Below are 26,212 nucleotides of genomic sequence, written 5' to 3' on the forward strand. Positions count from 1 at the left end.
CCTCAGCTGACAGGGACAGCAGGGGAGCACCTGCCTGGAATTGACACCAAAGACAAGAAAATTTCAGTATTTGCTGGAGACATGATCTCAGTTAGCTGGCTCTCAGGCGTCAGTTGTGTGCACACATCCTCTCAGGAGAAAGAAGTGAGAAGAAAGGGAAAGAGGAGGCTTTGAGATAGCGAAGCAGAGTGTTAACAGCTGTGTAAGATGTACTAGTAGAAAGTGTGTGAAACCAGGCCCCTCCTGCAGCCTTGTAACCTCAGAAAACCCGAAATACTAACCATTAAACCAAACTTTGGAAACAATTTATGAGGGCAAATAACCTCTAACAAGTACACAGGTGCACTGCAGTTCTGAAAACCATACACATCTAAAACTAGCTTTATGTTTATAGGAGACATAATTTCAAGTAATATTTGTTTTGCATTTAGAAGATACAGAAACTAGTCTGCTAGTGGTGTTATGATGTTTGTATGCTTCTGACTCATATAGTCAGGATTTACCCATAAGCAGCAAGAAAAAGTGTGTTTTATGAAGCAGTGAGTTAACTAAATCTAATGTGGTTTGGCCAACAAGGCCTGAAAATGTCCAAATGGTCACTCAGTGATCACAAAGCACACAGACATGAGAGGAGAAGAAGGGGTTGCTCGTGGGCCACTCCCAGCAAGCTGATAGGGGTGGTACAGATAACGGTCAGCTGTGTTCCCACAGAAGCTTTATTGAGTATTTGGATACAGGAGTCACCACTTGTCTGCAAGCAGAAGGATCAGATCTTTGCCATGGCAATTTCTTCCATGACTTAAGTTTAGAGAACTAGGAGGAGTTGTTCTATTGCACCAAGCAATACATACCTTGTGTTTTCAGAAGTCATTTCTCAGTGGAAATGTCAGCATTTCCTTTATATTTAAAGGGGATATAATATATTTTATATTCCCTTTTACATTTTGAACTGCTGACTGTAAAGGCTGCTTTAACCATTCAATAGAGGTCCATCTACTGCAACAGTGTCTCTACCTAGTCCTCTAGGTACATAATAGGCCTCTGGAATCAGAAGAGCTATATAGCTTGATCCATTCCAGCCTGGGAAAAGGAAGCTAAACCAAGATTTTATGCTGCAATCCAGATAACCTATTCCAGTTTGACTTGGGTCACATATAAACATTTTTTCAGATCTTTGCCCCAGCAACCTTTAGAACAACCTAGACCAATGTGGTTTTGAAGTTAAAAAAAAAAAAAAAATTGGGCTTTCAACTAGGGTAGAAGAATACAAGGGATGTGAACATATGTAAATACACTCTAGGTCAAACGCTTACCAGGCCAAATATTCCCATAACCCTACAATAATAAAATTATTATTATAATTAAGGGCTAATTTAAGGAATGTACAGTATTTACAGCCATTAAAACTAGACAGAAGATACTAAGTAATAGGGGAACAAAATAAAGGGATATTAGGACTAGGAGGAGGTTCCTGGGCTCTTCCTATTGTACTATTGTTTCCTCTGATACCTTGAGTAGCAAATGCCATTCAGGGCTTACCTAGATGTTCTCACGATAAGAATCCCTGGAGAGAGGCTATCTCTAGCACAAGGCTAGAGAAGTTCTATCATCTTGTTCCACTCAAAGTCTACAGCATCTTATAAAGGAAGCCCATAGCAGCTGATGGGCCTGTCTCCCAGCTTAGCAGGAGTCAATAATGCTCTCTGCTCCCATAGATGTGGGAACTAGTCAAAAGCACTTGTCTTAGATTACATTAATGAATTTCAGAAGAATAGAGTTCCTTCTGTAACATCAGAACAAGTCAAATTCAGTCCTCAGGCCAGTTCACTTCAGTTCAGGTATGAGCTGAGACCAACTAATGTCTGTTCCTAAATTTTCATCCTCAAGACCAGGAAAGCTGATATCTAGAAGGATTTTGCTGAGACTGTCATTCATGGTGTCCAGGATAAGGCCCTCCATGAGTGACCGGTTTTCAGTAAAGCCAGAGGCTGTCAGTTCAACAGAGGATTGCTTGGAAGTGTCACGAATAAACGCTGGAGAGCTTGTGAGGGGCACAAGGACCATGTCACTGGATTCTGTATTGAGCAGTTCCCGAGAAGAATCAAAGAGAGGATTTTTAAGAGGTGTGCTGTTAAAACCCAGCAAGTCCTGGTTGTCCTGGAGGGGTGTGAATGGCACCTGAAGGGTTTTCACTGGACTGAAGTCCAGCTCATGACTTCCCTTGGCTAAGGAAGCAGACTTCCAGGGGTCAAGGACCTCAAGTGAAGGGGTAGTAGTGGCTGAAACTTTGCTGGGAGTGGAAGAAACAGGCAATTTGCTGAAGACGTCTTTGACTGGTGTTTTAAAGGCCCCCTCTTCTCCCTGTGAGCAGCTGAGCTGTGATATGTTCTGAAGGTGCTGGTTTTCCTGGGGGAAGGGATGGTCTGCCCCTAACCGGAAAGGGTCAAAGCTGCTGCTTTCTGGCAAAACAAGGACAGGCTCTTCTGAACAAGGCAGTGCTAGGTGTTGTTTCCTTCTGGATCTGCCCACTTCCCTCCTTTCTCTCCTCTTTATAACTAAAGAGTCAGAAACTGCCTTAGATGGGGACTTCAGTGTGGTGAACTGTTTCCTCTCCTTTGCGGATGAGTCTGGGAGGAACAAGCTTGGCTCTTCCTTGACCGTTACGGTTGAGGCAAATGGGGACAGCCAGGGATCCAGCTGAGAACCTTCTTCCTCCTTTACACAGGCACCCTCAGGGAAAGAAGGCAATTCCTCACCAGGCTGGGAGCTGTTCTCCTGTACAGAATGGCTTGGGGAAAATAAACCTTCATCACATTGACCCTCCTCCTTGACAGCAGCCGTGGGTAAAGAGGGTGACTCTTCTGCAGACAGTGACATCTACAGTGAAATACAGGTGACATGCAGTCAGTAAGCAAGGATCTAAGCTACCCAAAAATCCAAATAACAGTGGAAAGAAAAGAAAGACTGGCATTTAAGGTCAGCAGAAAGGGTAAAAGGAAGATATTCAGGAAGCAGTAATTATAACAGACTGAGATTGATCTCTGTGAAATTGATAGAAAGAAGCTTAAGGATCACATGGGAAGGATTCTAGCTAAGTGACAAAGTCATACCCTTCAGAGCACTCCTGCTCTGAAGAACTTCTGGGAGTACAGGCAGAAGGAGAGCTGAATATTTCTGGAAAAAATATAACCCCTTTGATTTTTTTCTTACATTATCTAAATGGGAATAACAAAATTAATGAGGACAGCTTTCCCAGAAACCAAGGAAAAGGAAGAGAAAAAAAAATGAGGTTATCAAAAGAAAAAGAGCACAGGAGAAAGATAAATCATAGCTGGAGAGAACATAAAGCAGCAGGCATACAAAGGAAAATAGGATTATGGTTAGACAGGATGGAAGAAGCTAAAGCTTTACAATGTCTAAGCATACAAGAGCAGTCAGTGAGATGCCAAGAAAAAGATCTGTTTAATAGCTGTTTTTCTTGAGCCCAGAATAACTGCGAACTTCACAGAATTGGCAAACAGCAGATACGGAAATCCTCTGGGAAGAGACTACGTGAAATATATACGTTTTCAGAAGTTCCTTATTGTTACTTGTCTATAGAGCTACCAAAAATATGAATGTTTTAGGATCAGAACAAAGCCATTTCTCCCATTCTTCTTTCTTCACATCCCAGCAGTAAAGAAAAATTGTCTTGACCAAGCCATAGGGCTCCTTCCTCTAGTGAATTATAGAAATATCCTTAGAGCAAATAAACTAGCAAGTAGTAGTCAGCCTAGAGACAGTAAAGGATAGCAAGGATTATCACTAGCTAGTTCCTTGATAGGAGCTTGGAGTTTTAGAGCACCTATGTAAAGATGCACAAAGGAACCATATGAAGAAAAGGTTCATTGAGGGCAAGAGATATAAAAAAAAATAAAAAATCCAAACGAACACTCCCCTCCTTAGAAAAAAATCCCCACACCCTCCCTAGCCCCCTCCTCAGCCTCCTTATAAAAAAGAAAAAAAAACAGAAAATAAAGGAAAAAACCCAGGAAAAAAAACCCACACTAACCCCCTCAAAACTCCTTGGAAAACAAGCAACCAACCTTTGGAGCAATGCACACACGCTTATTGCTCTGCAAAGTCTCCGTGCTGTTAAGGGATGCTCCCTGTGCCATGGACAGGGGAACCTTCATAGAAGGCTGCAAGACAAGAGGCTGACTCAAAGGAAACTGGATTGGAACCAGGTAGGAGTTGACACGAGGAAGCAAAGGCTTCATCTTTCGGCCTGGAAGGGAAAAGAAGGGACTCACTTTTGCCTGTTCTCCACTGCTACCTCTTGAAACCCAGGCACCTTAGAGAAGGTCCTTCTAGACACCCCAAAATAAATATTTGATCAGATCACTTGCCTTCTCTGCTAATTTTAAGGATACAAGTACCAAGTCAGAAGCTTCATGAATGAGAAAATAACCTTTCATGAAGATCCGACCCCTCAGGTTTGGGCTCTCATCCCATTTGAGTGCCCAGTGCCCAGCATCTCATCATCACATCCTCTCAGACACAACAATACTGCTTTCCACTTCAAATCTGACAATAAAGAGCATAAAAGCTGGCAAACAGGGATAACACACTCCACTTGTATTCCTAAAGAAATCTGGGAGAATGTCCCAGATTTATTGGATTGATTCTCTTTGGCCTAGAGTGATGTGGACACTTACGTGAATTCTGGGGTTCAGTTTTGCTTCCCACGTTTTTCAGAGGATCTGGAAGACGACTCTTTTGTTGCTGCAGTCATTGTGAGATAAGTAAGAGGAGAAGGAGAAAAGAGAGAGGTTAAAAGAAAAGAATCCACATTTATTCTGCTGCCTCACTGAGAACTGTGAAACCAGAGGTCTGTGCTGGACTAATACAAAGAGAGCAGCTGTTAGCACCCTGCATTCAGGCTGGCTCTAGGTCTGTGCCACTTGCTGGTTTGCAGCCATGTCCCAAAGCCAGATGCCCACCAAAAGCTGTGTAGGAAAATAGACAACATGATAGAGCTGCTCCAGCTGCAGACTCTACTGCAGAAGTGAGCTGGTTTTGGCACCCTCAGTGCCCGAGGAACAATGAATAGGATGGCTTTATTGTGTATTGGATGTCTATACAAACCATAGACCATAGAGATAGGTGTTCAAATGGAATAGCAGAAGCAACAAAGGGATCAGAATTCTGATCAGATGGAAAGAAGGCCAAGGTTGCAGCTGTGACAGAAAAGCGTGACTGGATGTTTGCAAATCCATCACTGTTAAAACTGCTGAATGCGACAGCAATAGCAAACAGGTTCATCCTTCCAAGAGTCACTCACAATGCAGTGGGTTCCAAAATGGAAAAGGAGCACAGAGAGATCCTATTCTCTCTGGATCTGAGCCCCAGAACATAGTGGAACTGTTGCCATGGAGATGATTTATCAGAAATCTGTTTGAGCTTTTTTCTCTGAAGCCTATTGGTGTCCATTGCAGCCTACTGCAGCAGTAGACTTCCACGTTGCTCAAAGCTGTCCAGCTTTACCAGCTTGACAGACCGTACCATCTGGAGGCAGTCAAACATTGGCTAGACCCCTCTCCCCACAAAGGGTAAGCACGGAGCTGTATGAGTAGATGCAGCAGTGACCCAGTCCCCCTCCCCAAGCCTGTTGTCCTTTCCTTCAGTGACTGGCAAGAAGAGAATGGAAGATCAAGCCCCGAGCCAGATGGTATTTCTTACTGATTCAGAGTACTCAGGCGATGTTGGTGACCCCAAGTCCAGTGGCTGGCAGCAGAAGGCATTGAGCAAGAAAAAAATTTAAGATTAAGTTATCAGCCAAAGAGGGAGACAAATGGGACACTTTAAACTTGTACAATCTGAGCAAACAAAGAAGTCCACCCACCCAGTGCAGAAAACACAACAGTTTTCTAAACACACCTATACCAGACTCCCAAGCAGCTCTATTTCCCTAACAAAATCTTCCTAAAATACCTGTTTGGGCTAGGAAACTCCATCCTATGACTGACTTATCAAACAGCGTAGGAACACCTGGTTGGCCTAAGTGTAAATCTTCTCATTAGGAATTTAAATCAGGCCCATGGAAAGAAGTTGAACAACCTGACTATCATATTTGGCATAGCACACAAAGTATAAACACATCCTACAGAAGCTCCAGATCAAAAGCACAGCCATAGCACCTTTTCTTTCAAATGCAGAGTTTATCTATTTGTAAAGTGAAGTGACTGAATCCAGCTTCTACAAAGAGGCTGATGTCAACACAGATTGACCTTACAGTTAAAATAAGGTGCATCAGGCTACTGTGGCATTTAGAAACTGGATAGCCTGTCCTATTTTCTTTGCATGAGGCTACTCACCTTAAATACCTGGTCCAATGTTAGGCAACGGTTTGCATCAGGGTGAATAGTCCAGAAGGAGATTTTACCATTGGCAGATGTCTCACGGACAAACATATCATGAAGGGACAGGTTGTGCCGGATGGAGTTCTGAGGAGAAAGGAGCGAGGGGGAGGTTGAAAAGCAGTAGTTTTGTTATCAGCACAGCAAGGCCCACCTCAGACATGGCTGCCCTAGCAGAGGGATTACATTCCAAAGTGCAAACAACACCGAACTTTCATGTTCACAGCATACCCAGCTAACCCTGTCACCAGTCTCTTATTCTATGTTCTCCTGAGATCCCAATTCTCACTGCAATGATCAAACATCCCATCATCTTGTTTAAGTAGGATGAGGCAAGGGATACAAGAAGTGGTACAGTGAACATCTGGAGTGAGAGTGTATTTGGGGTGGAATGTTTAAATGAGCTTCCATCTTGCTTTGCAGGCTTGGGAACAACTTTTCATTTTGATCCAGAAGGCATGTAACATCACCCACAGCAACTTGAGGGCCTGCTTGTTACCTTCCAACCTGGCTTAGCTACATGTTTAAAATAAGGGAAATGATCCTCAATCCAGGTATAGATGTCCTTCAGGGTCATGCGCTTCTTCTCTGTGCTGTTGATGGCAAACTGGATCATGGCCATGTAGGAGTAAGGAGGTCGCTCTGACACTGAATCCTGCCACGAGGAGGACTCAGCAGCAATAGGAATAGCAGCAGTAGCAGCTTCCTCTTCAGTCTGAAAGACAGAAGGGGTGATACATGAATGTTCACAAAGATGATAAGAAGGCCCAGAACATCCCTGGATCCTCTGGGTTCTGCTATTCATATCAGTAAAGGTCAAACTCAGGTTACTTAGATATAGCGATGCCTAATTCTTGCAAGTATTCTGATCCACCTAGATTACTTCCTTATCAAAAGTTTTAGCACATATTCTTGTATTCTCCTACTTACCTTGACTCTTTGCTCCAGAGGCATCTGATTCTCTTTCTCTGTGTCTTCCTTCACAGAAGAAGGATTTAGCCCATCGGATCTCATCTTCCCCAGCCACTGGATGTTGGTGAGGCTGTGGTCCAACACAGAACTCATTGTCTCGCCACTGCCTGTTGGGATAACAAGCCACATAATAATCACAGAATAATTTAGGTTAAAAGAGTCCTCCAAGACCATCAAGTCCAACCTGTGACCAAACACCCTCTTATCAATGAGACCATGGCCCTGACTGCAGCATCCAGTTGTTTCTTGAACACCTCTAGGGATGGTGACTCCAAACCTCCCTGGACAGTCTGTTCCAATGCTTGACAACCCTTTTAGGGACGAGATTCTTCATGATGTCCAATCTGAACTTTCCTTGGCACAGCTTGAGGCTATGCCCTTTTGTCCTGTCATTTGTTGCCTAGGAGAAGAAGGCAATCCTCACTGTTCTACAGCCTCCTTTCAGGCAGCTGTAGAGAGTGATAAGGTCCCTTGGAGCCTCCTTTTCTCCAGGATGAACAGCCCCAGCTCCCTCAGCTCTTCCTCATCAGACCTGTGTTCCAGACCCTTCACCAGTTCTGTTGTCCTTCTCTGGACATGCTCCAGCACCTCAGTGTCTTTCCTGTCATGAGTGGCCCAAAACTGAAAACAGAATTCAAGGTGTGGCCTCACCAGTGCTGAGTACTGGACAATCTGTGCCTTGGTCCTGCTGGACACATTATTGCTAGTACAGGCCAGGATGTCACTGGCCTTCTTGGCCACCTGGGCACACACTGGCTCATGTTCAGCTGCTGTTGACCAATACTTCCAGGTCTTTTCCTGCTAGGCAGTTTTCCAGACACTCTTCCCCCAGCTTGTAGCACTGCCTGGGGTTGTTGCAATTCAACTGCAGGACCTGGTACCTGGTCTTACTGAACATCACACAATTGGCCTTGACCCATGGATCCAGCCAGTCCAGAGCCCTCCTATCCTCCAGCAGATCCATACTCCCACCCACCTTGGTGTCATCTGTGAATTTACTGAGGATGCCCTTGATCCCCTCATCCAGATCATTGATACACAGAGTAAAACAGGACTGGCCCCAACCCTGAGCCCTGGGGAACCCAGCCAGTGACTGGTCACCAGCTGGATGCAGCACCGTTCAGCACCACTCTCTGGGCCCAGCCATCCAGCCAGTTTTAACCCAGTCAAGAGTGAACCTGACCAAGCCATGGGTTGCCAGCTTTTCCAGAATAATGCTGTAGGAGACAGTGTCAAAGGCTTTACTGAAGCCCGGGTAGGCTACAGACACAGCCTTGCCCTTGCCATAACTCTGCTTTCTCACAAGTAACTCTGCTACCCCTTAATCTCAGCTGTCAAAAGGAAGGCACCAGTCACACTCCTAAAAGATGGTATTGCAACACTAATATTGTGGAAGGAATTCACCTTGAATTCCCGATTTCATGTATAGTTGCTCAATTTCTGAAAAGAGCTGCAGCCTCTAAAAACAAACACTCAAACCAGACTATTGTCAACCAAAACAGGACAATGTTGATCTAGTACTTCAAGAAATAGAAAGACAGCACTAAACTTAAGTCAGAATCTCAGATGTCTTCCACCAAAAAAATATGTCCACTATAATCCTTCAGATTTCACTACATATGCAAAGCCATGTAGATTATTAGAATCCAATCCATAGGTATTTTGTAATTAACAAAATATTAATAATTACTGCAAACCAAGATGCAAGTGCTGCACTCCTTGGCCAAATTCACATCTCCTTGTCTGTCAGGACAAAAAAAAACCAACAAAAAACCAGGTAAAGGCTACATACTGTTGGTCTCCTGTTCCTGTCCAACCACAGGATCAACTCCTGAATGCCAGAGCGCTGTACTGCCTGCAAGACCAGGTGTCTGTGCAACATTCTTCTCTCTTTCTTGACTAACTGCAGCCTTGATGGCTGCACTGGCTTTCTTCTCTGATGGGAGATGCTGTGATGGTCCTGGACCTGCCGAACGGGATGTGCCCCCACTGCTAATGAGAATGAACTTGTTGGGTCCATTGTTGCCACACTCTTTTCCTTTTGCTGTCAATGCCTCTATGATGCTCTGGATATCAGCATTTGTAGGGATGGCCACCACCTGTGTGTTGGGCATTGTAGGATGGTCAATTATCTTTATTCCTGCTGGGAATTTCTGCAGGCCACAGTCTCTTTTGTCTCTGGGTTGTCTATTGTGTTGATCTTCCTGCCTGTGCTCCTGCTTAGGAGCCTTTTCATCCTGACCTCTGTTCTCATCTCTTGCTGACGTACTGGCTTCATCGTTCGGTGGGAGGGTCAGTTTTCGTCTTTTGAGAATTAAGGGCCTGCGAGGGCTGGTCCTCATTATTGATCTATACTGTCACTCTCCATTGAAAGGGAGAGGAACAAATCCTGCAAAACAAAAGGTACAACATAAAGGGTGCAGCAAATCATCTCAAGACCTCCCACAGAGCACACATTCTCAGCAGTTGCTACAAAGCTAGAAACACAAAAAGAAAATTAAATTGAAAGCATTTAATAAGGCTGACAAGGCTACTGAAAAATCATACTGCACCTCCCTAATCCACAGCTTGTGTAAGCAGGATGGGAGAGAGATTTGCAGAGTAGATAACTTGCATCATGAAGTACATAATAATGAGCAAAGTGCGAATGTGCTTTACAGAAAGACTTAGCTGTAGTGCAATTTGACCAGCGTCAGCCAGCAAGCTGGAGGGGAGGTAGAATATAGAAATAGCAGTGCTGATTCTTATAGCTGATTGCTCTAAGCAGCAGATTACATAACCTGCATGAAAAGAGAATTTACATATGGTTTAAGATCTGGGAAGCAGAGATTACCCTGAACATTACAAAAGCACACAACAAATGCAGCAGAAGTAAGGTGCTTTAAGCTAGACACCAAGTAAATGTGCTTCTAATTCCTTTCACAGATTTATTAAGAATCATGTAAATTCGTCATTGGGCAGCATACAATTTAGATGTCAGACTTTTGGACAATAGGTAGTTTAGACTACAAAGCTGGAAGCAGAGGAAATAAAATTCAGAGATAATGCTTCAAGGGTAAGATGCTCTGAGACTACTGCTTATAATGCCATCAGGAATTCGGTGGAGCCTGTGCCTTTCTGCAAACTAAAGCAGAACAATATGCAAATTGTACTTATTGTTTATCATTAGAGATGGCAAGCAGAATAGAAACAAATACCAAAAAAAAAAGGCCTTTTGCATTGCACTAGATTTGACGGGGTCAGCTAGTAAACGAGAAAATTCTCGGTAAGAATGCCCTACATTGATACAAAGCAGAGTCCAGCAGGTAACAAGCTGAGCTAATGCCCTATGCACAGGGAGCAGACAGCCTAGCGATCATTCCACGCGGGCTCTGGCACCCGGCACAAGCATGGCCCTTTGCGATCTGCTCCACCCCCTTAAGGAGAGACAGCGCCAAAAGAAGAACCCTGATCCAGCCTCCTATAGGCAGCGTTCCTGTGAGCAGGAACAGGAGCGCGTCACTTCCCAAGGAGGCCTGGATCTGCTACCCCCCGTGCAGGCCCGGGAGCACCGCTGTGTACGAGCGGCCCCGAGGGGGCAGGGAGAGCTCCGCCAAAGCCCTGCCAGCTCCTTCTTCACCCCCTCCAGCCCCTGCGCTGCCGCCCTGGCCAGCAAGTTCACCTGCTCCCGCGGGGCCTTCCACCCCGGGCCGGGCCGAGGCTCTGCCTTCTCCCTTACCGCGGCCCTCCGAGGGGTGCTGACCCTTGCCAGGGGTCCTGGAGGACCGTGGCAGGCACCGGTTGCGACTCACCAGCTGCCGGGCCGGGGCACGGCCGATGCAGGGCGGCGGCGGCCCCGGCGCTCTCGGAGCGGCCCCGGTTTGAATTTGGCGCCCGGCGCAGCGCTGGCCCAGTCACGTGCCGGCCTGCGCCAGTGAGCGGCGGCGGGGGCGGGGCCGGCCGGCCCGGGCCAATCGGCGGCGGCGGCGGGGAGTACGGATGTGCGGGCGGGACGGGGCCCGGGCCGCTGCCGGGATCGCATTGTCCCGCCCGCCCTCCTACCGGGACGGCCGCTCCCGCCCCGGCTGCGGCAGTGCCGGCAGCTTCCTTCAACCGTGCTGCCCGCGGCTGGGAGCCCTGCCGTGCGCCCGGGCCGCCGGCAGTGCGCTGACTCCTGGTGAAGAGCTACGGGGTTTTACCGTTTAACGTGTGTGTCACGGCTGCACCGGGGGCCGCAGGATCCCCTGAGCACGCTGCCACTTAGGTAAGCAGTCAGGCTGTTGGAGTGTCATACATTTCTCATGAAATGTTATCGCATTTTCTTGTCTGTGCTGATCTATGGTAAGTCAGGTAGGGTAAGCATGAGCCAGTTGTGCCCAGGTGGCCAAGAAAGGCCAATGGCACCTGGCCTGTATCAGCAATAGCGTGGCCGGCAGGACCGGGGCGGGGACCGTTCCTCTCTACTCGGCACTGCTGGGGCACTCAGAGTGCAGCGTCCAGTTCCAGGCCCCCCACTTCAGGAAGGGCATTGAGGTGCTGGAGTGGGTCCTGAGAAGGACAGCAGAGCTGGTCTGGAGCGCAAGTCCCATGAGGAGTAGCTGAGAGAGCTGGGAGTGTTCAGCCTGGAGAAAAGGAGGTTCAGCAGGGACTGTAGCGCTCTCTACAAGTGCTTGAAAGGAGGCTGTGGCCGGGTGGTGGTTGGTCTTTCCTCTCAGGCACCTAGTCATGGAACAAGGGGACATCATCCTAAGCTGCACCAGGGCAAGCTTAAGTTGGGTATTAGGAAGAAGTTCTTCACAGGAAGGGTGATTAGACATCGGAATGGGCTGCCCAGGGAGGTGGAGTCCCTGTCCCTGAAGGTGTAGCACTTACTGCCATGGTGGTGTTTGGCTACAGGTTGAATTTGATGATCTCAGAGGTCTTCCAACCTAATTGATTCTGTGATGTGTTTTCCGACAGAAAATTAAATACAATGTTACTTCAGTTCAAACCTATTCATTAGGCAAAACAAACCATGCAAGAGCTGTAGAATACAGGAGGGAGATGTCAACGCTGTTTTGTAAAAAAGAAAAAAACAAACTTAAAATATCTTGAAATTAAAACTTACAGGTAGTTAGCAACCAGAAAGGGAAAGAGTTCTGATTATCTTAGCCCTACAATATCTTTTTGGCATTACAAACAAGGTTGAATTGGAAAAAAAAGAAAATAAGTTTTTTGACTTTTTCTTTCTTTTCATAGCTGACTTGACATAGCTGAATCAGTAGGTCAGCTGCTCCCCTTCCTGCAGTGCATTTCTAAATCTACCTGAAAACTGACAAAAGGTCCAAAGGGAAAACGTCTGCCTCGAGATGTGTACACTGTGCTGTTGCATAAATGTTTTGCTTTTGTTGAAAACTGCATCTGAGGTTTCCAAACGAGTCTGTCTTCAAATCCATTTATTTGCCTTCTACAGATTTGAGAGCATTTTAGCATCTCCTCGGGGTGCTTCCCTCTTTCTTCAATTGGCTCCAACAAGCATCATGAGGTTTCTAAGTAGTTTTACCACACCTTTTGATGCCTCCAAAGAAGAAGTGTACCCACAAGGCCAGGAAGGCAGAGCTGATTTTCCTTGAGAAGCCATGGGCAGGACCCATCCATTGTTATGAAGCTCCACTGCATTTGGCTGAGAATCCCAGACATGTGCCTACAAAACCTGTGGACCTGAACACCTCTGCTGCCTGGGTTGGTATAAATTATCTTTCCTCCTGCGTCCCACAGCAACAAGTTTTCAAATTTCTCCTGTATGTCTTAACAGAAAGTTATCTGTTCTGGATATGGAAAATTTGTAGCCCAGACCTGAATTCCCTCTATCAGTCTAAAACATAAATAAGTGCATGAGTTGCTTTACATTCTAAGAATAACCACTAAGGTCTTGGTTACTTGAAGACATAAACTGTGCGCAGTGTGTACTGATTAATGAATATTTGTCTTCTAGAAAAATTATTCCCATCAGGAAAACACTGTTTTCCTTAGCAACCAAAAACCCTGCACAAAATAAACATTAGGGGAGTCTTTTCTTATTGGCTTGCTGTTTGAAATAACTGCTGAACTCTAAATGTTACATGTTAAAGTATTGGGTGTATTGTTTAAATCTGACACTGCTGAATTTAGAGAACATAGGTTTTCGCTTCAGAATCATTTGTTCTAACCTGCTCTCTTTTCCATTTCTGTGTTTTGAGTAGTTTCTCTCCATACCAATCTTCTGATGGGTTCATTTTCTTGGGACTGTTTGCCATGTCCTAAAATACTCCTTATATCATGTAATGTAAAGCTTTATTTTTTTAAGCAAACAGCTGCAGCAGAGACAGACTGTTCCTATACAACAGTAGTCATCACCTAGGGGAGCTCTGTTTAAACATTATTGCTGCTTGACTCTGCTCTTCACAAAGCAAACTCAGGAAGTGTGGTTTCAAACCTGCATGAAACATTCCTTTGTTCCTGTTGACCTGCAGGTATTTTTGTAATGCCTTAACCTTGAAGTAGAACATCTTCAATTTTTTCCTCTTTAAATTTTTTTTGTATCTGCTTGAGGCAGTTAGCTCTACAGTTTGTGAATCACTGAGTGAAATAAGTGCTGTGAATAAGCATCCATTTTGTTTGGAAGAGGTGGAAGCATCCACTCTGGTAGCTCTTTGATTCCTAAAATACAAGTATTCTAAAATTTGTTTGAAGCTATCAGTACTGAAACTGTTAAATATTTCTCAGTTTGGAAACTGTGGTAGGTTTGTAACTTCTGGAGGCATCCTCTGCAGAATATCTGTCAACTTGTTTCAATGGAAACTGATTTTCTGCTCCTCTCTTTTTGGCATTATCTAAGTTTTTCATACCTTTTTCACTACTAGGTTCCTGCATAGGTAAAACCTACCCTACATGTTCTCTGAAGCAAGGAAGCCATATCCTTAAAATCAGGGACTATGTTAAGTATGTGCTAGTACACAATTATTACAGAATCATTTCTCTTTTCCTGCAAAATGGCTTTGGATTCAAACAGTTCAGCTGTACATCAGACAATCACCATCCTTAGTTAAATTGCACTCAGTGTTTTGAGGAACTATATTGTAACCTAGGAATGCTGAAGGAGATCTGTAGTTACCGTAGCAAGAACTCAGTTTGGTGCGTTCTTGGGAAAAGCAAACTGGAATCTGAAACAGAGTCTGACTCTTGTTGGTAACCAGGAAGACAAAGAACACTGTAATACAAAGATTTTCAGGGTTTGAGTATGAGTCCAGAATCATTCAAAGAAATACAGACTTTTGAGCTCGGACCATCTCTTCTATAGGAAGCTGATTGTAGAAGTGGATTTTGGGTGATCTGTTATTCCACAATACAGAAATTAACTATGTTTTGAAACCAAGATGTTTGGGGGGAAGATTTTGAACACCCTATTAACATAATCTACGGGGATTGAGCTAAGTGGGCATTCTTCAATCATTTTGTGTTGCTCTCCCACTTCAGCCTCTACTTCTTTGGGGAGGCTGAGGATTTAGTTCTTTGAATCTATTTGAGTTATGCTAAGACACAGAAAGAAAAAGGATCCGTTCTCAACTCTCTTAAATCTGCAGGGATTACAGGACTAGACACCACATAGATTTCCTTTAAAACCCAAATCTTGAGCTCTTTGTGAGCTCCCAGAGAACAGCTCACTTGCACCCCAATGACTTTCCAGAGAAAAGTGGCAAAACATGATGTTGAAGTTCAGAGGTTTCTTATGTGTAGCAGCTTTGTTAGTGACTCATTTGCTTTGCTGCAGAACAGATTACTCGAACACATTGAAAAAAAGGTGGGGAAGTAGAATCAGGTAGGCATTATTTGTCTGGAGGAAAGGGTTGGGTTTTTATCTTATTATTATGTCTTTCCCTACAGGTATGCCCACAATTTGACACAACTAAGTCAGTGGTGTTGAAAGCATGCCAGAAGAAGAATCGTGGTCCTCAGAAGCCCTATAATCAAGATGCCAACCACAGTTCATTTCATGCAGGAGGAGCTTGTCGAGGAGCTGTAGCCTGCAGATTTCCTTCCTTAACTTTTGAGAGTCCAGAAGGACATGCAGTCCTTCCGCTGGATGATCCAAATTGCTTGAGAAAGAATGCACAATGCTCTCCCATCCAGCCTAAGAAAGGGAGAACAGCAAATGCCAACATCCAGGCAAAGAGTCCAGAGAACTGTGGAGAGCTTGCTCCCCAGCCTGTGGAGCAAGATGTCCTTAGTCCATCAGATGCAGAGGCTGCACAGGTTCCTTCCCCAAGGAATGGGAGATGCAGCAACACTCTGTCACAAAGTAGTCATGGCTGGCATCCAGAAGAAGAGCTGCCATTTGGTATTGATCCGTGTGGGAGAGGGGAGGTGGCAGCAGTACTGGTTACAGATACTCCCGAGCACGAGTACGGAATAAAGGTCACCTGGAGACGGCGGCCGCACATAATGAAGTACCTGCGGGAGCAAGGGAAGCTGAGCGCTGCGGACATCCTGGTGCAGGCAAACATCGAACTCTCGAGGAGACAGGCCCACACCTGACCTGGCGGGAGCAGCCACTCTGCTGCGTGCCGGGACACGCCCGAACAGATGACGTCCCTTCGGGGGCTGAGGAGGGGACGTGATTTCAGCCGGGCCCTCTACTGCGCCTGGCAGAGCCTCCGGCAAACGCCGGGGCGGGGGCGGGTCTTGGGGACGGGGGGGGGTGGGGTGGGGGACGTACTTGGGGCGGTCTTCCCTGGGAAAGTGTGTCTGGAAAGGGCTTCGTGCCCCCCGCGGCTCCCGCCGGGACTGTTCCCCGCTCCCGGCGGAGGCGGCGGGCGGCTCCCGCGGGCAGGGACAGGGGCGGCCGTTGCGTTCCGCTGCGCGTGCGCGGCGTCGCGGCCAATCGGCGGGCGGCGTGCTCGCGGCCCCGGCCAATGGCGGCGCGCCTCAGTGCCGCGCGCCGTTGCTAAGGGCAGCGGCGGGCGGGGGGCCATAGCAACGGCGGGGCCGCGATGGACGGAGCAGGGGGACCCGGCGGTCCCGCCGCCCACAGGTGAGCGGGGCTTGGGGCGGCGGCGGCGGCGTGCCCGGGGCCGAACAGGCCTGGGCGGGGGCTGCCTCGCGTGGCAGCAGCGCCCGGTGCCGGGATGAGCGGCCGCAGCGGGGCCCGGGCGGGCGGAGCCTCACGGCAGCGGCCACGCGGGTCGGCGCTGCCCCGGTAACACCCGCGTCCCGCTGGCGAGCGACAGCCGTGCCGCTGTTTTATGTGCGGGTGTGTTTTTTGTGCTTCGCTCTTCAACGTTGGTGTGCATCATCTGAATACTTGTAGATTAAACCGGTTTTGTGGTGTCTCGGTCCTCTCCTGGTTTCTGGGTGCTGCTGTGAAGCGTGTTCGCGGTGTTATTCAGCCCCTCTGCTCCTCCTAATGAAGCTCTCTGGGTATTTAGTATCACTCTGGGTGGGCCTTTGCAAGAAAAAAAGGAGGAATAACTGAAACGAACTCAAGTGATGTAATAGGAAAAGCAGCTGTGAACTATGGAGAAGCAGTTTTGGAAAGACTTTGTGCTTGTAGCGCTTAAGTAGCTCAAAATCGAAATTATTTGAAATTAAATGTGAGTGTACTGGCAAGCAGAAAAAAACAGGTTTTGGCAGAATTAGTATGATTGCAAAAAACCCAGGAAAATCTATCTTTGTGCCTCTATTTGGATAGGAACAAGTAAAGCAAGTGAGAGACCTAAACTTAGGGTAGTGAAATGAAAATGAACATAGTGTTGAAGAGTATTTTTTTATTACATGCATTGTTACATTTGGTCATTTACGGAGGAGGAAAAGCAACAGTAAGAGTTAGAAAGGGTCCTGCAATTGCTTGGATCCACCAAATATGCTATGGAACATTAGAATGCTTCTTTATGCAGACTTGAAAGGCCTCGAGTGGTCTAGCAGTTCTGGAAACAATCTTTAAGGAAATTATGTCCAGATATGTGTAAATTTCCCTGCACAGTAGACCTTTAATTTTGACAGAGTTGATGCTACAGGAAATAATGCTGCTCTTCTGATAACAGTTCTACTGGCATCATTTCTTTCTGCTAAGAAACTTGTCTCGTGTGCTCTTATGGGTGCTCCCCAGGAACAGGCTAACAATAATGGCAGTTCATGGGATAGCTGCTTCCCTCCCATCCCAGTTTATTAAAGAAACATCCATTTCTTTAGCTTTCTTAGTCCCCATGGTTAAGGTAAGAAAACTAGAATACATGAAACTAAAGAAAAGTACATAGTTTTAAAATAGATCTGTAAGTCTTGTTATTTTTAGAGGTGTTTGTTTTTCTGGAATGTTCATCAGCTTTGTAATAAATTTGAGGAAGACAAATGTCTATTCTTAGGAAGGTTCTTCTTTTTCTTAGACAAAAATAGTAAAATTATCCAGAAGTCACAAATCTGGTTACTAGAACTCTTGTTTGGTGAAATAATTGTCAGTTGTCCAAACAGTGGATTTTATAGAAAAGGTTAATGTGATACATAATAACTGGCACTTCTTGGCAATGAAGATCCTACAGGTAAACAAAAGCTGTACCTGAGAACTGGTTGGCTGCATATTTTTTTTGGCCATCCTCTCCCCCCCCCACTCCCCAGTCAGGAGTGGAATGCCTTTACTATTGAGCAATGTGAAAAATACACATAAAGATATTTGAAGTATTTTATTTCTGATGGACAGAGTCCAATATTACCAGTCAAAAATTAATGCATATTATTTTGTAAGTGTGCTGTTGGATACATGATGATGGATAGACAGCAGAGATCTTGGATTTAGGCCATCTACAAGCTCTCAATTGCAAATACTGTGTTGTGTTAGACTTTCTTCCACTGGAACTGGCTTTAATTGAAATTGCTCAACTTCATTTTAAAAATTGGCTTCAGGTAGACATGGCACATCTGTCTTAATGCTTTAGAAAATGATAAGCTTGATATTGCTGTTTCATGGTTTTGGTAAGTGCTAGACCTCTCTTATTTGGGAAAGTCCGTTTGGAGACTTAGCATGAAATTATTAGTGTAGAAACATTCTGAAGGAAATTTATTATGGTAGTATGTATTTTAGAATCTCTGAGACCAATGGACTTTGCTCTTTTGCACACTAATCACACAGTATACAAAGCGTAAAGCTTCCCACATGCTGCATTCCAAATGTGCTTCAGCTTCTGACTTGCAGATGTCATGTAAGAGGAACAGAATTTTCAAGGGGCAAAAATCTTGACCGAGTCTACAAAGACTACAAAACTGGATGTCAGCTACAGCAGTCCTGCCTTCATTTGGATGCTTCCTGGGGGTCCAGACATGCATAAGTTAGTGGCTTTCTGTTTGTGAACTCTGGAACTCTTGGATATTTCCTCAGTGTCTCCCAAAGTTAATGAAGAAAAACAGCCTGTTGCCAATAAGCTCAATTTTCAAAATGTTAAGAGCCCACGGATTAAGAGAAGTTGAAAACTTCAAAAGTGGTACTGTTGTCTGGCCAAAAGCCCTTTCCACATTTTAGAAACTGGAGTGTAGTTGAGGTTGTCAGGAATCTCTGTGCCTGCTGGGCTTGAGTATTTTGTATAAATGCACCATAATTATGATTTTGAGGAGAAAAAAGACAAAATATTTTGCTAATTCTTTTAGCTATACTTGTAAACCAGAGAAGACAGGTAAGTTTAAAATTCTTTTTAAAGGCCTCTCAGTATCTCTCTTAGTCCTTGGGTATTTTTATTTAGCCACCCGTGGCCTTAAAATGAACAAGCAGCATTTGTTAAATTTCAGGACTTAAAATTCTGCAAATCTTATCCTTAGATGAATGAGAATTGGCTTAATATTCTGTTTGCTTCACCCTTTTCAGCTCTAAATATTATAATGAAGAAATCTGTTCAAAGTGAGATAAACCTGTAAATATTTTATAAGTGTGGTTGATACGTACTCCTTGAAGTACAGATTCGACTGAAAAGAAAACCTTTTGCAATTTGGTGCTGCTGCTGTTAATGTGAAGGAAGAAATCACCTCACTTGTTGTGATGTAGACAGCAGTGTCAAGAGAAAAAAGGCAACAATATGTGACTAAAGTTTCCACATACAATTTGAGATTCCTTTAGTAACAGCAATTGCAAAGAGGTATCCTAAAGTTGAGCCTTATTTGAATTATCTCTTTAGTTTCTAGTAAGCTGTTTTCCCATCTCTTACCACCTAGAATTTATGTTACTGGTGACCCATTTTTTTAATAGAGAGCCATTACTTTTCTCTTCTGCTTTTTTTTTTTTTTTTTTTAAATCACAGTGTCAAATTTGTAGGAGGGAAAAATGTGCTGACTTAACATAATTATGTCTTTGTATGTGTGAAAACTTTCTGCAACCAGACTTGCACTGGGATAGCTCCAGACTCTTTTTTTGTTGCTGAGGCACAGCTGAGTGATCTCCAAAATAAAACTGTGTTGTAACTGGGTCATGGGATGAATTCTCTTCCAAGTGGGTTTGCTGATATGCCTGGAGATGTTGCCTTAGAATACTGCAAGAACATTTACGCCAATTCTTAGTGCTCTTTAAAACACATTCTGTGGGATGTTTGAACTCTTAACTGCTTGTGTTCTTGCTATAGGAGTCTGGCTACATGTACATTCCTTTCTGACTTTGCCTTCTTATGTGATATCTGAAGCAAAAAAAGAACAAGAACTAAAATCTAGCAGTGATATCTTGCCAAGTCACCTAGTTTGATATTGAAATTACATTTTGCTGTTTCTGTCTCTTTAAAGGCTTTCCCTTTCAATTTTTCTAAAATCAAAAAAAAATGGACTGGGAATAAAGGTCTGCAATCAGTTCAAGAGTGTCTGTTCAGAAAATGCCATGTTCCTTTCCCTATTTTTAGTTTGAAATACTATTACACAAGTGCAATTCATCTTGTCAAGCATGATGCACTTCTTTTCAGGGAACTTTGAGTTTTGTTACCTGGTCTGGGTTAAACATAGCACGTGCTATTTAACTACTGCCTTTGTTGCTAGGAGAGAATAATGGCTGCTCTACATTTCACTGGCTTCCTGTTGTAATGAGGTACAACATCAACAGAAGTGACAGGCAAGGTTTAATAATTCACAAACAGAAGATCACAGGAGACAGAATTCTACCCCCTGGGGATCTTGCTTTCCTCTTTCCTTGCACAGAGGTGTTTCTGTAAGTGAAATGACCATGAGGATTTGAAGCATGAAGTTGAAAGAAACTTAAATAGAAAGGTGAAGTTCTGCTTGTGGAATAAATTTCTCTTTCTTTTCCTTAGCAGAAACCTAAGTTTCATTAGGTTCAACTGAATAAACCTGAAGCATAGTGCAGTTGTAGTGGTGGTTAGGAGCTGAAAAGTCCTGAGTCATGAAGTCACTAGCTGTGAACTCCTGAAGGAATATGCCTGACAGGAGGTCCCTTGAAATAATTATAAATAAAAACCCAGTTGACACCCCTCTATTTCGCTACACACTTAAAAGATAAGTTTATGTGCATATTCTTATGATTGTGTTCCTCTGTGCCACCCTCCCAGCATTGATGATGGCTTTGATGGTTAATGGCTTGTGTGGATTTCTGGCTTCTCTTGGCCTTCCTTCTAGGAGAAGAATACTTCTTTTGCTTTAGGTTTGCAGAAATGAATTTGAGACTTGTGGCTAAGGAAAACAAGAATCTCCTTTCTGTTCTCCGAGTGTAGTATAGTAGAGAATGACACAGGCTTTTGTTTGCACTCTTCTTTGTAGTCCAAATAGAAGTCATACTAGCTTCTGTCCAGAGAGTGCTGATTTCTTTGCTCTATTCCCTTGTTCCAAGTAAGAAGAGCTAATCTTTGGTACTTGGTAAGTTACTTTTTGAATGGTGTGTAAAACACTAAGCAATACAGTAGTCAAAATAGTTCTGAGCTCAATATGTAACCTTTTCATCATGCTTTTATTCCTGTTGCATTTTTTTTGCAACAGCCTATATTTTTTATTGTCCTCTAGTTTGTGCTCTCACACTTAGGATCTAAACTTGTGACCTCTAGAACCCAACCAGGCAGAATCACAGAGGCTGGAGGGGGCTTCTTGAGATGATCTGGAGCAACCCTGCTGCTTAAGCAGGGTTGGCTGGAGCAGATTGCACAGAATGATGTCCAGTTGGGTCCAGTGTCTCCAAAGATGGAGATACTGGAGATTCTCTGAGCAACCTGTTCCAATATTTGCCCACTTTCTCTGGAAAAATTTTTCTTGATGTTGGGTAGATTTTCATGTGTTTAATTTGTGTCTATTGTCTCTTGTGCTGTCAGTAGGCACTGCTGGCTTTATTTGCTTTACACCCTTCCATCAGGTATTTATAGACATGGATAAGTTACCTCCTGAGTTTTCACTTCTCCAGGCCCAGTTCTCTCAGTCTCACCTCATGTAAAACATACTCTGGTCCCTTAAGCACCTTTGTGGTCCTTTGCTGGTTTTGTTCCAGTATGTCCATCTCTTTCTTGCTCCCAGAAGCCCAGAACTGGATTCAGCACCCTGTGTGTGGCTTTACCCAGCAGAGGGGTGGTTTCACTCCCTCAGCCTGCTGGCAGTGCTTTCCCTAATGCAGCCCAGGATGCTGTTGGCCACCTTTGCATTGAGAGAGTGAATTGCTGGCTTGTGATAAACTTGTTGTCTACCAAAACAATATGAATCAACTTCTGAAAAAATAATCTCAACAAACAGCATAAGCTTTGTTCTTTGTTTAACCATAATTCACCTTTTCTCCTATGGACCTTTCATTTCTCAATATTCTGTTACTTTACCTTTTTGGGGGTATGTTTGTGTTGGTGTGTAATAGTGCAGGGAATATCCCACTGCACTTCTGAGATGATAATTTAATACTTTTTGTGGGTTTTTGTGCTTCCACAGATACCATTTTGAAACTGAAGGCAGGTGTGATCTTTGAGTGGTCATTTTACTTTGCCTGCACAGTTTCATATTACTGTACAAAATCACTGGAACAAGTACCGTAAAGAAAATAGAAGCTTGTGTCTCCTGTACTGATAAATCCTTTCTTCTCCATTGACTTGGCTGTGGTCAGTCAGTACTAAACTGCATCATTATTTACCTCGTTATGTTTGGCATGTGAACAGTCACCCCAAAATGTATGCAAGTATGGAAAATGTAGTGCTGCAAGGATAGGCTTGCATTAAATTCACTCCATTGGGCTTAGCCAACAAAAATAATTATTAATGTTAATGTTTTGTTAAATTTTGTTTAAATTATTCTGTTAATGTTTTATAGCAAATAATATTTGTAGCATGTACTCATCAGATTAGTTTTTGCTTGAATTTCTTTCTTCAGCACAGTATTCCTGTTACTATGAGCTGTCAGGGCAGCTGTTTTGCTGCAATATAGGTGAAATGTATCCATATGCATATAGATACATGCAAAGAATATACATATATTCTTCAGAGCACCAGCCTTTTCAGGTTTGGTTTGGTTTTGGCTTTTTTTTTTTTTTTAAGGCAGTGTTTAGCAGGGAAGGGCAAATGGTGGGTGTTTTGATTTGGGTGTTTTTGACATGCTTCTGATCTGTGTGGCTTTAAAGAAAAACACCTGATAATTTCACATTAAAATTCCATTTTTAAGCCTGCAGGTAGGTAGAAGCAGAAGTTTTAAAGGATTAGCTTGCCATTTTGTTTCTTTAGGATCTTTTAAAAGTTGTAAATTGGTCTTTAAGTTGTAAATTGTTAGTATAGTTAGTACAAGTTATTGACAGGAATATGTAGTGGATTCAAGTAATGGATGTAGTGGATTTCATTTTGAAATGAAGTAGGACATGCAGATCTCAGTGCTTGTCTCTAATTGCTCCCTTAATCCACACTGATCTGGCAGTTGAGTTTTTTGTTCTTATTGGTTCATTTTATACTTATTTTCAAATATTCTGAGATAAATCTTATTCAATCTGTATTATGTGGGACATAGTTTCTATACTAAAGCAAATCCAAGACAGTTGTTTATTCACTCATTCAGAATTGCTTCCAAAACTAGGTGTTCACTCTTTCTATGTCATTGTTCTCATAATATATTCAGTAGGTGAAAAATTTTTCAAACAAATTTTGTGAACACTTTATCAAAACAGTATTCCATTGGCATTAATGGTTTTGGGGTGCAGAGGGATCAAAGGTCAAACTGATTTTACTGATTTCTGTAAAAAAGGCACATGCACTAAAACTTGCCTTTATTGAAGTATGACCTGCTTAAAAATAATTAAATGAAATGTTGATGCAACTTCAGCAGTGTCACTTAGAAATAGGTGTGGCATTTTATGGCTGACTTGCAGCAGATCAGTTTACTTTGGAAGACTTACTGCTTATTAATTATGAAGGAAAGAATATCCTGTGTTTGCCAGAAAACCCCACTCTTTTGCCTTGGAGAAGGCAGAAAAATTTGGTAACCTTCACTCTTATGGATGGTATGCTATGCATTTTCCCAAAAATGTGCAATTACAGTTGTGTCAGAACTCCACCCTTTTGTGGATTGGAAGGTGCATTACAGATAGTTTCCAGAGACAGTATTGCATTTTTTGTTTGGAAGCTATCTTTTGAAAGATAAGAATCTTTCTTCAACTAATGTTTTTTCTACAGCTTCTGTTTTCTTTCATAGAGAATAATACCCACCAAGTTTATTGGAGGGTTGAGAGTCAAAACACTTTCACACCAGCTGACTACACATTTCTTACTGAAGTTGCTTTTACTTGCACTTCTACAGCTAAAAATAAAATCCAGTGGATGAAGATGTGGGCCACAAGCCACATTCTTCTCATCTGCTGATTTTTAAGTTCTGGGAGTGTTGCTCAGAGATACAACTGCTGCTACCATGTTAATAAACTGTCCTGCTCTTGATGGAAGCAGTCCTGTGTATAGTGAAAAATGGAACATAAGATATTGGGAAAGTGGGAAGATTTGTGGACCACAATGGTGTTACTGTGCCTTGGAGCTCCTTTAAAAGAAGTAGAGCAGTGGAAACAACTGAAAATTTAAGGATCTCAATTATTAATATATAGGTTCATATTCCCGCTGGTATCTAAAGATTGTGTTTATTGAAAGGATTTCTATGTCCAGACTGATGCAAAAATATCTAGCTTTTTTGTAACAAGGCACAGTAACACCAACACTTTGCCTGAATCTCTCTGCCAAACTATGGACTATCTGAAATTTTAATACCTTACCTAGAACTGTGCACAAATAGGTAATAATTCCTCAGTTTTTCTCACCAAGAATTGAGTGCATGTATAGTGCTGATATGTGCTGTAAAGACACTTAGAACGGTTCAAAGGGAAAACGAGCTGTGTTTCCTTCTCTTGGATCAGACTTTCATTTAAGGTTGGAGTGGGGTCTGCTTCTATCAGCTAGTCTAACCTTCCTCCTAAAAGAGGCAGCCAACCTTACTTTTTCTTTACCAAACATTTAACTACTTGAATTGCAGGATAGATTTAGCTCACTGGGAAGCTAAATTAAATCTGCAAGTTTTTGCTGCATTACTTGTTTAGGAGGAGAAACTGAGTATAGTATTTTTTTAGTGGAATATGAGGAATGTACATTTTGTTGAATGCAGGGAAAACTTATCATGGTGTTTTCCTTTGTTTAACATATTTCAAATCTGTCCTTCCAGTAAGTTCTCAGTCATGTAGAACATTTTGTCTCTGCAGGGTGTTCTTTCCTGTTGCTTTTCTTACTTTCTCTGCTTATTGCCTCTCATTCATAACTGCAGCCAGTCAATTCCTTTCAAAACTAGTCCACGATCCACAATAAAGACAACCTTTTTTTTTCTTTCTGCCTCCTTTTAACTTCAACAGTCAGTATATAAAGGGGATTTAATTTAAATAACTTGAAAGAAGAATGCTTAGCTCTCCTATCTGGGATAACAACACCTGAAATAGGAGGTAAACCATAGCCTTAGTCTAGAACAGCAACTTCTAACATAATGGCATTCAAGCTTGGTTAAAACCTGTTGTTTTCTGTTGAAAATCCACAGCTCCATGAGTTATCCTAATGGTTAATTAGTCACAGTGTTAAATAAAAAACTTATTTGCAATCTGAATTCGTTTAGCTTCAGTTATTTATGTCTGGATTTTATTGTCTTCTCTTTCATCATTGTCATGTGTACCCTCAAATCCATGGAATACAGTGGAGTGTATTGGTTTTCTCTTGAGTGAACTGTAGGATGCATTGAAATCTTGCTAAGAGGTGCACTTTTCAGTCCTTGGTCAATTTGTTCAGCTTTCTGCTGAATTCTCTTCAGTTCTTCAATCCTTTCTCTTGCGTGGACCTTGGACAGAATGGAAGAACATTTTCAGACTGATAGATTGCTTTTATTTTCTACATTCTGTTTTAATACCAGGGTTTTTCATTGTTCTCAGAGTTGGATTATACTGAGTTTGTGTTTGGCTGATTCAATAGTAATTATTGCCAAGTGCTTAGAACATAAGTATTTTGGTTGGGTTTTTTTTTTTTTTTTTTCAAGTACAGCTTACTCAGGAACACAGACAAGCTGCAATGAAAACAAAAGTGTTACCTCTGCTTATCCACAGTTTCTAATGACAGAATTTCAGTGTTATTGAAAAATGTCCATTCTGAAAGAACTGTCAATAGAGGTAGTGTGCCTTTTTTTACAGAAAGGAAAATAAACCATACAAAAAGGAAGCTTCAGTTGCATATATGAATATCTGCTAAAAAATTTGTGAGTTATATATTCATTGTGGTTGTTTCCTGCTCTGAAAATGGTTAGGAAAGACCAAATACATTTATAACAAATTTGTTGCATATTCCCATTACAACACTTTAATTTCTGATTATGAAATGAAAACCAGGCTGATTCTGATTTCAGTAGGAATTTGAGAT

The 26,212-nt window shown here is 43.1% G+C and overlaps 3 protein-coding genes across 5 annotated transcripts in view; 2 read left to right on the forward strand and 1 right to left on the reverse strand.

Annotated features, from left to right (window-relative positions):
• Positions 1-698: 698 nt before the first annotated feature.
• On the reverse strand, positions 699-9,843 carry FOXM1 (forkhead box M1). 2 transcript variants are annotated; one of them, XM_068181795.1, is made up of 8 exons: positions 9,163-9,841; positions 7,329-7,477; positions 6,898-7,113; positions 6,357-6,485; positions 5,722-5,766; positions 4,698-4,764; positions 4,086-4,267; positions 699-2,877 (listed from the first exon to the last, which is right to left on the reverse strand). In XM_068181795.1, the coding sequence occupies exons 1-8, from the start codon at positions 9,710-9,712 to the stop codon at positions 1,825-1,827; spliced, it is 2,391 nt and encodes a 796-aa protein (XP_068037896.1). In that variant the 5' UTR covers positions 9,713-9,841; the 3' UTR covers positions 699-1,824. The 2 variants fall into 2 exon arrangements, with proteins under 2 accessions (XP_068037896.1, XP_068037897.1); XM_068181796.1 differs by lacking the exon at positions 5,722-5,766 and having other exon boundaries at positions 9,163-9,843.
• A 1,521-nt stretch (positions 9,844-11,364) lies between these two features.
• On the forward strand, positions 11,365-15,973 carry RHNO1 (RAD9-HUS1-RAD1 interacting nuclear orphan 1). 2 transcript variants are annotated; one of them, XM_068181797.1, is made up of 3 exons: positions 11,365-11,613; positions 12,802-13,070; positions 15,252-15,973. In XM_068181797.1, the coding sequence occupies exons 2-3, from the start codon at positions 12,903-12,905 to the stop codon at positions 15,900-15,902; spliced, it is 819 nt and encodes a 272-aa protein (XP_068037898.1). In that variant the 5' UTR covers positions 11,365-11,613; positions 12,802-12,902; the 3' UTR covers positions 15,903-15,973. The 2 variants fall into 2 exon arrangements, with proteins under 2 accessions (XP_068037898.1, XP_068037899.1); XM_068181798.1 differs by lacking the exons at positions 11,365-11,613; positions 12,802-13,070 and adding an exon at positions 13,118-13,840.
• Positions 15,974-16,121: 148 nt separating this feature from the next.
• TULP3 (TUB like protein 3) overlaps positions 16,122-26,212 on the forward strand; it is a 32,446-nt gene continuing 22,355 nt past the window's right edge. Inside the window, exon 1 of the mRNA XM_068181799.1 lies at positions 16,122-16,398. Within this exon, the coding sequence (XP_068037900.1) occupies positions 16,358-16,398 (41 nt within the window). The 5' untranslated portion in view covers positions 16,122-16,357. The remainder of the gene's footprint in view (positions 16,399-26,212) is intronic.

This window comes from Anomalospiza imberbis, chromosome 2 (genome assembly GCF_031753505.1).
Source record: "Anomalospiza imberbis isolate Cuckoo-Finch-1a 21T00152 chromosome 2, ASM3175350v1, whole genome shotgun sequence".
In the NCBI taxonomy this organism is placed as follows: Eukaryota; Metazoa; Chordata; class Aves; order Passeriformes; family Viduidae; genus Anomalospiza; species Anomalospiza imberbis.

Excerpts from the sequence above, each read along its gene's own strand:
- RHNO1 (XM_068181797.1), top strand. The coding sequence starts at position 12,903 with ATGCCTCCAAAGAAGAAGTGTACCCACAAGGCCAGGAAGGCAGAGCTG. Across the intron at positions 13,071-15,251 it reads TGAACACCTCTGCTGCCTGG|GTATGCCCACAATTTGACAC; the intron begins GTTGGTATAAAT and ends CTTTCCCTACAG.
- FOXM1 (XM_068181795.1), bottom strand. The coding sequence starts at position 9,712 with ATGAGGACCAGCCCTCGCAGGCCCTTAATTCTCAAAAGACGAAAACTG. Across the intron at positions 7,478-9,162 it reads ACAGGAACAGGAGACCAACA|GCAGTGGCGAGACAATGAGT; the intron begins GTATGTAGCCTT and ends TTATCCCAACAG. Across the intron at positions 7,114-7,328 it reads CTCTGGAGCAAAGAGTCAAG|ACTGAAGAGGAAGCTGCTAC; the intron begins GTAAGTAGGAGA and ends TCTGTCTTTCAG.